At 35.8% G+C, this 12,783-nt stretch overlaps 1 protein-coding gene across 4 annotated transcripts in view; it reads left to right on the top strand.

Moving 5' to 3' along the window:
- The window catches only part of LOC117405462 (roundabout homolog 1-like), a 440,349-nt gene that overhangs the window by 191,021 nt on the left and 236,545 nt on the right, over positions 1 to 12,783 (top strand). For 2 of the 4 annotated variants that reach the window (XM_059031315.1, XM_059031313.1), the window contains exon 3: positions 4,431 to 4,514. The exons of the other annotated variants lie outside the window; for them this stretch is intronic. In XM_059031315.1, the coding sequence (XP_058887298.1) occupies positions 4,431 to 4,514 (84 nt within the window). The remainder of the gene's footprint in view (positions 1 to 4,430; positions 4,515 to 12,783) is intronic. 4 annotated transcript variants of the gene reach the window in all.

Raw genomic sequence — 12,783 nt, 5'->3', positions numbered from 1 at the left:
TCCAATTGCCAGATTTGCTGTTAATCAGGTCAATAGAAAGCTTTTAATTATTATTTTACTCACAAAATTATCATGTAAATATACATATATAATTTTTAGGGGCCCCACTGAGCACGGAGCCCCAGTTGCCATTGAATGACAACCAATATGGCTCAAATAACTATGAAGTAATGTGCACTGATGCCCTGCACAGTGCCAGGATTCAACTGCAACTCACAATCTAGATACAGTTCTGTTTATATATATTAGATCAATAAAATGTCAGGCTCAAGTGAACCTTACTGCTTTGTCTGTGACCCAGAAAGTTTCTACTTGGTGTTTTCACACAAGGGTAACCCTATTCTCAGCCCTTAGTAACCACTTACTAACACATGGCTTTCCATAATTAATCAACAGGCACAGGAGAGGTTGTGATGATAGGACTGTATCTGCCCATGCAGCTTAGGCAGCTGGGGGCACCACCTGTTAACTAACATTGAAGCAACACTTAATTAGCAGAGTAGCTGCTACTTCCCTTTTTGTCATGTGTACGAGGAAAGAGAGCAGATGCAGGGCAGTGCAGAGAAAGAGAGTCAGAGCAGACTGTTGACAGCAAATAAAGCGACCGTGAATGAAAACAGACTGCCACAATACTGTCCTCGCTCAAAAGCTGACAAAAGGCTATCGAAAGTGTGGACAGGCAGACCATGTCCTCCCTATTTTCTTCAGTTTAGAGACTTAGAATTGAATTTGAACTCGGTACTCTTTGGTGCACATATTTTCTTCTTTTTATTTATGCTTTTGATAAAAAAATATGTTGCATGTTTTTAACTTTTGATTATTCATATAATGATTTTATTTTTATTTGTAAATATTTGCTTGTTATAATTTTAATATTCTTGTCAGGGTATTAAAGCATTTTGAACTTATATTGTAAACTTATTTGTTTCTTTGAGGTAGATTTAGATGTAATGGACTTGTGTAATAAGCAATTACAGATGAACCCATTTTATATCACCTCGCTTAATATCATGTGGTTACTTAGTAAAGCCCAGCCATGCTAGTAACCACATGATAGAATTAATTTCCACCGCAACTAACAACCAATAATAATCTCGGCTGATAAACTGATGTTTTGTGCAGCCTGTCAAATGCTACAGTTCAGTTACAAAACACCATTGTCACCAAATTTTTATTTTTTACCATCTTATTCACAAAAAACCCACCAAGTGCAACGATAGCTCTCATCAGTTGACAATTCAATGTATTTGTCCTGTAGTAAACAATATGCATTTGTTTAAATGTAAAGAACGACTAAATGTACAGTATTAAAACACTGCTCTTTAATTCATGACATAAAGTGGATTCATCTGTATTTCAATCCAAATTATTGTATTATCTCTTTTATAGTTGTTTATATAATAAATGCATGAGATTGTTTAGGCACTGGTGTTACAATCAGTATAGTCAATAAAGAACAGCTTTGAATTAGAAGCAGGAGTCCTGACCTACCACTAACTAGCTTTTGAGATGTTTATGAATCCAGGATACAACTGTCATAGTTCTGACGTCATCTTTTAGTAAGATGAAACAGCTGAGGGTCACTCGTTAGCAGAATAAAATAGGTTATGTAATAAAGGATCCTGTTTGCTCCAGGATAAAGTTGGTTAATCTAAACTAAAAGTCGGAAGTCAAGAGAACAATCATTTTGACAGAGTAAACATGATGCTATCGATGCCATAAGTGTGTTATCAGTCATTCAATAGGAGCAGGATATTTCATTTCATTAGACCCCTGTGACTAAAACTTCTATTGCTGTCACCACCTTGAGTGCACCTCTAAACTGTCAAAGTAACCCATCTATGTTAGCAAACTAACCCACTATTCACAAGTTTAAGTTTTCTTTGAATGTACATTTAACTTTTATTGTTGCACATGTTTCATTTGAGGGATCCAGCATTTTAAAGAGTAAGTAGTGGGGTTCTGAAAAATATAGTGTTATACGTCCCCACGTGTTGCTACAACTGTTTAGACAACGTACCTGTCATTGCTTTTCCCTGTTAACATCCTGACAACTTTTTACACCTATAGCTAGGCTTGCTACTATTCGATTTTTATTCTTTTGGCAAATCAACTGTTTTCCTATTACTTCTTACACCTCAGAGAACAACCTGTAACAGCTCACAATGTAGCCGCTCATGGATGTTTATTAACTGTTTACAGTGGTGACAGCTTTGATTTGTATGAACCTCTGTAGCAGTTCCTACCAAGGGGAACGGAGTAAATTAGCAGGTCATAGTGAAACTGACTGACTTTTGACAAGCCATTTTGTTTTTTGTTGTGCAAGAGAGAGAGAAAGACAGACTGATTTATATTTTGTGCACTAGGTTTTAAAATGTGTTCCATTCAGCCATACCGCACTGTTTAATGTGTTTCCCTGACCCCTTTGTCATTGTCAATGTTGAATGTATTCCATTATGTGTAAGTCAGCAAACCAATTTTTGTGTTGTATCGCAAGAGCTCTTACTGGTAACTGCTTTTTTATGAAAAGCAAAAAAAAAAAAAAAAAGTGTTAATAGCGTTTTCTCAGCAAGAGTCTGTGGCTGTGACAATTAGACAAGCCACCTTCCAAAAAATGTCATCTTAGCCTGAAATTGAAAAAAAATCAAACAACAGTTGTCATTTCCCTGGAATAATTTATTACGAATAAGTATTGTCATATGTGATTTGTTTTATTTTTTACAATTTGTTTATATGTTATTTCTATTTTTGTATTAAGATATTAGTTCAAATAATTTGCACTTTGGGAAAATAAATTGATACAATATACCCAGAGAATATTTGATTACATGTGGTGGTCTAAAATCACTTACTATTCATTTGTATTTATTATGATAGTGTTTCAAATAAACAATTAAATTATACCATTTTATTTTTTTTTAAAAATGACCCACTCTCATATGTATCTCAGTTGAAATAGTGCTATAAATACTTAACATTAGAAATATGAAATAGAACTTTAAAAAAAAATCTTATCAAAGTGAATATTGCTTTTAGGACAGAACAGTTCACTGTTTTGTGGTCTGACAAAGACTATAGTATCTTCAATGTTTGTGTTGAGGGAACCTTAAACATTCTGGAACTCTCTCACGTATTTCTTCATATGCTTTTGTGTCGTTGAAGTAATTTCACTGCTCAGTCTCAACCTTTCTTCTGAAAAGTTAATTCCAAAAGCGTCTGACAACTAAACAGTGCATTTATTAATTACCAAGGCAGATGAATCCAGTTATTAAAAAGGGTATTGTGTTATAGTCAACAACAGTGTGTTATGAGAATGTTATAAAAGGCACAGGGTGTTCTGTTTATATAATATGGACAAAGGATTTTACTCTTAATCTTACAGAACAATTATTTGCCGAAAAGTAAAATCAACATTTACAATTTTAATAAGATAGCAATCAAGACTCCTAAAATAAATGACAGGGTTAGGTAAGAGGGTTTTTTTGGTGAAGTAACTTTATTGGGTAAATTTTTCCAAACATGACTTATTATGCTTATGATAATTTGGGGTTAAAAGCTGTGAGAATCTAGTCCTATATATTATTTTCTAGTTCATTTTTTAAAACAAAGCTTTGTAAACATAAAAAGCACCACAGATGGTATAGCTTTATACTGTAATCTCTGTTTTACAAATATAGCCATTTTCTATAGATGTGTTCAATGGTTTTTTTTACCCCCAAATACTATGAATATAGGTTCACTTAGCGTTTAGTATCCCTGGCTCTCTGATTCAGAGGGATGTCTCAGAACACCCCCCTCTGACAGTCTGTTGCTTTGCAACATCACAGATGTGATAGTTGTTCCTGCCTCCCCCCTCCCCCTAGTGAAGGTGTGGCAACACTCATTTTGTTCCTCCCCTTGCATTTGGGAGTCCAGTTGTCACTGCCCCTACCCCTCTCTTTCACTAAGGTAAGGCTGTCTCCTGGGCCTGCACTTGTCAGATGAAGCGATGATGGGGACTTTCAATTGCTCTGATTAACAATAAAGTGGGAAATTAGCAAACCTAGCATTGAGCCACCCTGCCTCATTCTTCCCATATGCTTCCCACAGTGTATGTGTGTGTGTGTGAAGGCTGCTGGCTGTCACACTTGTACACAGAGCACTTGTACACCGCAAGCTATGAGGTAACACCTCAGTGTCAGTGCTAGAGACAGAAAATAGTTTGATTAATATCAGTACACATAAAGAAACTCATCCAGAAGACAAATAGGGGGAAAAAGCAGAGAGGATGCTACCTGGTTTAATGTGGAGTGGGCCGCACAGGGGTGGAGTTTGCGTTCTGGCCCCATTTTGTGTACTTGTGTGTTTTGTGGATATACTTGTTTCTGGACAAGCTTTAGCAACTGTTTCAACTGTGACCCCTTCAGCAGCTCTGGTGTTGTTTCCGACAGACACTGACAGCCCGGAGAGGGGCAACGACAGCGGCACGCCGGCCCCAGCCTCCGATAATGATGACAATTCACTGGGCTACACAGGTACTTTGGTCACCATCTTCTCACTCACCTCATGTCAGCCCCTCCATCTTCCATTGGTGTGAATGCATGTATGTCAGATTGCATCCTTATTGCCTGTGCCGATAACAAGTGTCAGGGCCTCATACTGTTCTACCTGTAAGCTGTTGACAGCGGTGTGGAAGAATATCACCACAGAATTTGGTTATTTATACAGCAGTGTTTGGATTCATGTTAACTTTAAAAAACGGTCTGGTCTTCCACATAATGTCATGATTTCCTGGTAAAATACAATTTGCATTATTTATTACTAAAGATATTCACATATATGATACAATATACCATTAAACATCTATGACAATACATACAGTACCACAACAGGGTTTTAGTCTTATTAAGAATGAATAATGCCAAAAGAAGACTTGGTGTGAGTGGGATCTTGGGTTATGCTTGTACTCTAGGCACGAAGAGAACAAAAACATGCTTATTGAGCATGGATCATACTAAATAAGATTTTGAACTTATAATGTGTTCTACAAAATATATAGCGGATATTAAAATGCCAAAGCAAGTTGTAAATATCAAAAACAAGATAACTTACTTTATGACATCACTAAACTAAGACTGTAGCTTTTTTGTGTTCGTCAGCAACAACATTGCTTATACTGCACTTCATGTCCAGTGTACATTTTCAAGAGAAACAGAATACACTCAGTAAACAAAAAGCAATGTTTTGTCTAGAAGGGACATCATTTAAAATGAGTTGCAGGGAAACCATAGCACTTCACTGTCCCTTAATATTAGATTTTAGAAATTGCAAATAATAAAAAAAATACATTGCTGCTTTACAAAATCTATTACTAAAAAAAACAACACAATATTGTTAGCTGCTACAGCAGAAGCAACTGTTATTTTACAGCAGTATGCTCAGATATATTGATCTACATGTCACTAGATAAGGTATTAAATCAGCAGTTATCATGTGCAGTGTATTGGGACATGCATATATGTTATTATATAGGGCTTTGGAGCCTGAACCTGTCTGTGGCAGTTAATTAAACTACACGGCTCAGTAATGATATGATTTTTTTTCTCAATGTATATGATTGCTTGACATTGTATTATTGAATGTAAGGAGGTGGCAAGCAGTAACAACATGATATATCTGAGTAAAACATTGTAGGGAGCACAATGAATAGTCATTTTAAAATCTGTTTTTATTTAGGTAAATTAAAGCTTTTTAAAGTAAAAAGGTTAAGAGACAAGCACTTTTCAGTTTTACTGATAATAACATATAGAAAATGCGTTTTTTATTTTTTGTGGTGAATAAAACATGGACATTTAAAATGAATATATTTTTTTTATAAACATAAGTATGGAAAGATGTTGTAATGGTGTAATCAACAATAATGGTGTAATTTTTGCACAGCGCAGCTGGCACTGTACAGTACATCTGGGTATAATTGGAACACAAGCGTGCTTAACAAGAGTTTGAAAACCTTAACATATGTTTTCTGAAGCTACAACGGGGAGCAGAACAAAATAATTTAGACAGCATGTAAAGGAAAATTAGGATTTTGTAGAGAGTTTTAATTCCTGAGAAAAGTTACACAGCTATACATACAGCTATGGCCAAAAGTTTTGCATCACCTAGAATTTTAGTATTGAGACATAATTAAAAAAAAGCTATATGAACATGTGACAGAGAGCGAATGAATCCTCGTCAGCAATCTCCCTCCAGACCAGTATAACAGGAACAGTGTGCCCCATACTGGATGGTTTGGCAGTTCATTCCAGGGTCAGTCGAAGCCAGCCATCCAGGAAGGGGGCGGAGTCACAATACCAGAAGACAGTGCCTTTTGAAGACAGTTTTTATTTTTCAATATATCCTACACTACACTTCCACATACTGGAAGGTAAGCATATATTTTAATTTAATATCTATTTTATATTGATGCATTGCTATAAGGTATAGAAATGATGTTTTAGTCTTAAGAGTGATATATATATATATATATATATATATATATATATATATATATATATATATATATATATATAGAATGTTCTAGAATTTAACTTTAGGCGTTTTTTTTGCTTTTTGCATTTTATAGCCTAAGAGCTAAATATTTGATAACCATATTTGTATTACTGTATTGAAGTATTAATGCTGTTAAACCTGTAAAGCACTGGATCACCCAGACTGCTTTTTACTTGGGATTTATGGTGATCTGCGCAATCAACCAATCCCATTTTTAAAGCATTTAATAAACCAAAAAGAGCACTACTACTGTTCTGATTCGTTAAAACTTCAAATTAAATGAGTCTGTGTGATTTTCTCGATTATTAAAAAGTTGTCTGGACATATAGCATGCCCAGTGCATGAACAATACCACTTACAGGAGTTTTGAACATCTCTGTCCTCCTTAAACGTCTCTCCTGGGTTTAAGAGTGTGCTCAGAGCATATATATATATCAATAAAAAGAGTATGGGTGTTTGGTGGCTAACTTTCCGCTGTAAAGAATACAGCATTGTGAGTGTATCCATCAGAAAATACACACGACTGTGAATGGTAACATTTATTATAAACTTTTTAGAAGTTAAAAAAAACAACAACCAGATATTAATGCACTGCTTTCAGATACAAAACCATCAGTGATGGCAACGGAAGGACAGGGCAGGGACACCGCAAATGGGAATACCACACTATAGGAGATGACATTTTTGCTAGAGATCCTGCTGTGAAGCCAGTCAGTCAGATATTGGTAGCACTTCATTTTTTCGCAACTGGTAGCTTCCAAGCAGTTGTTGGAGAAGTATTCCATATACACACATCTATGGTTAGCAGAGTATTTCACAAGGTTTCCAATGTGCTATGTCGAAGGGTTGAACATTGCATCCACTTTCCGATTAACGACATGCAAAAGGACTATGCTGTGGATTTCCACACAGTCGCTGGATTTCCCAGGATTGCGGGTGTTATAGATGACATCAGAATACAGGCACGACATGAATTTGAGGAAACCTACCTTAACAGAAAACAATTACCATTCAATTAATGTACAATGCATTTGCGATCCATCAATATCATTGCCTCTTGGCCTGGGAGTATCCATGATGCGAGAATTTTAAAGGAGAGCAAGATTGTAACTATTGTATTTGCTCTAACTTGTAATTATATTTAAATTTTTGGTACTTGCACATATCTGTATTGTAATACTCTGTAACTACTGCAAGGGTGTCTGTTAAGCAAATAAATAATAATATCATTACAGGAGATAATATCATTTCAAGTCATCTCATGCCAAAACATGCATGATCATAGAAAGGTTTTTGGGTCAGCTGAAGAGACGTTTTCACTGCCTTCATGCGGAGCTCCGTGTGAGTCCAGGACGAGCCTGCAGAACAATAATAGCATGTGCAGTGCTATTCAACATTTCAAAGAAACGCGGTCTCCCGGACTTCGAGGAAGACTACAGCCATAATGAGGAGGAACGAGCACAGGGATGCGAAGAAGGGCAAGACATTTGCACTCAAGGAGATGGCTTCTTTATAAGAGATGCCATCGTAAATTATTTTTTTTCTATTTAATTTTTTCTTTTTTTAAAAGCTTAATTCAAATCTATCCTGGGAAATCTAGCGACTTTTTGGAAATCCACAGATTATTCCGAAGTGAGTTCTTGTTTGTGGTTGTAAATTTTATTCCAGCATTGCAGACACTTAAAAAGACAGAACTTTTAGTCAAAGCAACAGTTTTTTTGTATTTTTTATTAATTGCTCATCATCCATTATATCCAAAGGATTTTCTCTGTCCCTGAAAATCCTTCTGCACTCAAATGTGTTAAAAACAACTCATAGTGTTTTTTTTTTTTTTTACACATTACTGAGTGTGATTAAGGACAACACATTTTGTGTTCATTTTAACAAAGGCACTGTGTTGGAATATTAGGAGAAACACAGGCACCACGTTGGAATATTTAGGAGAGACACAGTATCCTACACAGACCGTGCAAAAAGCTACACAAAATATATTTTCATTTTTTTTATCTTGTGAATGCTGCGATTTACCGTTAAAATTTCTTGCATTCACACATTCAGCTATTTCTGCCCATTTTTTCTGCTTCATGGCAGTTGTCAAATTTGGACACAGTTTGCCTTTTATTATTTGCTTTCTTTTATTATATTCCTCCAAGTGTATTATTTCTTTCCTCCTCTGACCAGTTTGGGTTTCTTTTTTTATCAGCCATACTGTAGTTTTACTTAACTGCCCAAACGTTGCCATGGAGACAGGATTCACAGAGTAGAGTCCTATTGGTTGAAATCTTTAAAGATTCCAGGTACACGTAAGTGTTTTCCCTTAGCTAAGGAGAGTGGTTAATATGTTTTGTGCAACAACCCTAAGTGAAAAATACACTTGTGTCACACTTAAGTGAAATACTTAAGATGTTGTATGCAACCAAGACCCCAACAGGTTTGTTATAGCGAGGGTGTACTGTTTATACTGTGGTTTTTAATTTGCAACATTGTATGTACTGTATAGTGTAAAAACTGCGGTTTTAATGAATACATTTGAAACTATTTATAATGGCAAGTGCTTAATTACATTTTTTTTGGTGGACAGTAGTTATGGGTTAACTTCCTCACAGAATCACCTGTCACCTCTGTGGTTAGTGACTGTACTGTAATGGATACCGGTATTTCTAGCTAAAACACATGTTGGTAAAACTGCCCAAGAGCTCCTGTTTAATAATGTACATGTGATGTTGTTTGAATCAAGCTATGGAAACCAGGACTATACAATGATATCCTGGCTAAAAAACAGTTCAAATTATTAATTAACCACATAACTTGGGTTTTTAGAGTGTGAATGCAAGGCTACAGTAATAGTAATAGTAACTAATATTGGCCTCTCTCATTATTAACTGATGGTTCCACAAAGCAGTCAAATCTCTCCTAACAATTTCCAACTCCTGACAAACTACTATTTCAGAATAAGTAGTCCCTCGCTAAACCAGACATGTCTTTACAGAAATAATATATATTTTTAATTTATCCAAGGCGACTTACAGAGACTAGGGTGTGTGAACTATGCATCAGCTGCAGAGTCACTTACAACTACATCTCACCTGAAAGACGGAGCACAAGGAGGTTAAGTGACTTGCTCAGGGTCACACAATGAGTCAGTAGCTGAGGTGTGATTTGAACCAGGGACCTCCTGGTTACAAGCCCTTTTCTTTAACCACTGGACCACACAGCCTCCTGATGATAATAATAGATGTTATGATAATGAGGTGCGACAAAACGCTTGTCAAATGAAAGGATTGTTGGAAACTAAATGTTTCCAATTACAGAATGTCTTTAATTGGCACATTTGTATAAGTGTATGTCGAGATCAGCCAATAGCTTTCAGCCTTACGAAGAATTGGGGAGGATGGAAGCCAATAGGGAGTGAGAAGAGGTGGGACTAATGGAACAGAGAATAGTTTAGTTTAGTTTAGTGAAAGCTAAACGTTTCTAGCCCTAAAGGCTTCTTGAGTAGGATAGCTGGCACAGAAATAGTACATTTACTCATATTTGCAATTTCATTTCGGTATGTGTGTGCCCCCCCACCCCATCCCCGACGTCAGGGCACCAGGTGCTGCTGCCAGCCCTGCTACTAAGCAGTGTTGCAATTATACCCTGATATTGAGAATGTGATATATTACAAACAATGTGAGTTTATACTTCAAGTCAGTGATGCAGAAATTAGTTTGTAATAAAAGTATATTTTGTGTTTTATGTAATGGCTGAACAAAACAGAACAACTGTTCACAGTAAGAATAGTTACTGTTCATTTATTTATTATGTGTGTATCCAGATTATCTGTAATGATTAAGAAAATTAACAAATAAAATGGGACCCTAGAAAAGATTGGTTCATTTGCTGCTTTTATAATGCAAATTGATGGTATATGTACAGGTTGGTTGTGAGTTATGTAATTGAAAATGTATGCAAGAATTAATAGGCAAGAAACAAAGTGGTCTTTCTGTCCTGATTGACTGCTTTTAACTTAATTGTGTGTCACATTTTATAAGTTTCAAGGTGTTGTTTATAGGGTTTAATGTGGACCAGGGTTTTGGTCAACTTCACACATATTTAAGAATCTGTGCACACTAGGCTTCAGGTATGAAACCTTTTTAATTGCCTGATGCTGCAAGAAAAATGCAGCTCAGCTGTTTTAGAGATGCATGAAAGCAAAGTGTCTTCAGAAGCCATCCCTGCACGTTGCTTTGTCAGTTGAAGTATGTCAAAAGTCATTGTTATAGGCGGCTACAGCACCACAAGTCTTCATTTAAAAGAATAAGGTTAAGAAGGACACCAGCATTGCATCTGTCATGCTAAGCATTTTTAATGTTTTACTGTATTTCCGTTCTAAAGCCTTGGGGCTTAAGTTGAAGTTGTTATATGCTGTAGCTGGTTCTTTAACAAAATCAACCCTTATGTGAAAAAATAAAATGACAATATATTACAAAGTTTGGCCATATAGGTTGAGTATTATTTTGACAAATAATGAAGTAAATCAAACATTTTGTGTACATTTTACTAATACATAATTTAACCCTCTACCACATGCTGTTGCCTTAAGGCAACACAGTAGTGAAAGTAGTTAATGCATGATGTTGTCAGTAAGCAACACATTTTACAATCCAATGAGGAGGACCTGGGTTCAATATGATTTGAAGAGGTTGGGCACCCCTTCAGAAAGCTGGACTTGTAAAGGGCATGCTATGTCAATGAGTTTCTAAATTGTTGATTGTTTGATCATTTAAAAAATGTTATACTTACAAACCACCAAGTACACATATGGGTGTGTTTTTGAGAATTTGTATATACCCCTATTTTAATTAACAAAATTAGATTTTGTTGCTTGAAAGCTACACCATATAAAATGTTAAAAAAACAGTGACAAGGGAGGGCAGCAAAACTTTGTTTGCCTAGGGCAGCAAAAATCCTTGCGTCGGACCTGGCTACACCATGCAAATGGAGTTAATTTCAAACAAATGTAAAACATTATATAGATAATATTTTCTAGAGTTCAACACCAATTAAAATAACACATATATGGATGGATCACACTAATTTACTGCCCAAGAGTTAGTTTAAGTAAATATCTTTGATTTACAAAAACAATTGCGTAAGAACTTAGTAAACATTTGCAAACTAATTATTCATTTTCTGTTTTATAGTTAATATGTTAATTGTAAATATTGAAAACGAAAGTCATTGATCTCTACAAAGGTATTGTTAGTATACACTTATACCACTTTTCTATGAGCCACATAACCCGGGTACATGCTCGAGTTGCCCCCCCACACCTCCGTTTCCATGTTTTTAAATTACTCGAGTTGGCTCACAATACGGGCGGGAGCCCGAATCTTCTGGTCCGTTTTCACCCCACGGGCTGGCCTCAATTCTAAAGTCTCAATTCGGGCTGGGAGGAAATTACATCAGTAAATGTCGATCAAAAATGTTGTAGTGGGTGGGAACATGCAGTATAACAGGAGATTTTGGCTGGTATTAAATTTGGCATTTGCTACCTTGGGTGATTTTGACGGTTTTTGAATTGTCGTTTTTCAATTGGCACGTTCACAAAGAAAAATGCAACTCAGTTTTGCATTTATACTTTTAATTCAAATGCTAAAACTGTATCTCATTTACAGTAACTCATTCTAGCATCTGTCACTGCAGGAACTTGGAGAACAACAAAGGCCTTCTTTACAGTATTTAGCATCTTATATGGCCAACTCAAGTGATCACTCGGGTAACTCGGGAATGCATGGAAACGTCACCTTTTTCACCAGCTTGAGTTGTCCATCAGCTCGAGTTCTCAAAGAATTCAGGCCAATTCGATCGCACTCGAGTCGACTCGAGTTGGCTGTCCATGGAAACACGGTATTATTAGTTAGATTTTTGCTATAGAATAAAGCACTAATACTGACTGTGTGTGCTTTGTTTTTAGTGCCTTAACTGCATAGTGTTGCCTTGGGGCAAAAAATATATTAATGACAAGGGTGGGTGAAAATTTTAAAAACAAACTAAGATTTATTTTAGAGAGTTAACCAAACAAAATAGAACATTAAGACTTACCAAAAATAAAAACATCTTTTAAAAAGTATATGCTAGTTTCACAGACGTGTGCTCACAGGCATAATGCATAACCTTTCAAAAAGTTTTAAATCCCCAAATAAACCTAATATGAACTAACAAATATATATTTTTTAAATAGAGTGTGTTTTGGAAAGCATATCCTTA

The sequence above is a fragment of the Acipenser ruthenus genome, chromosome 9, assembly GCF_902713425.1.
Source record: "Acipenser ruthenus chromosome 9, fAciRut3.2 maternal haplotype, whole genome shotgun sequence".
NCBI lineage: Eukaryota > Metazoa > Chordata > Actinopteri > Acipenseriformes > Acipenseridae > Acipenser > Acipenser ruthenus.
This window is presented reverse-complemented; position numbering and strand designations above follow the sequence as displayed.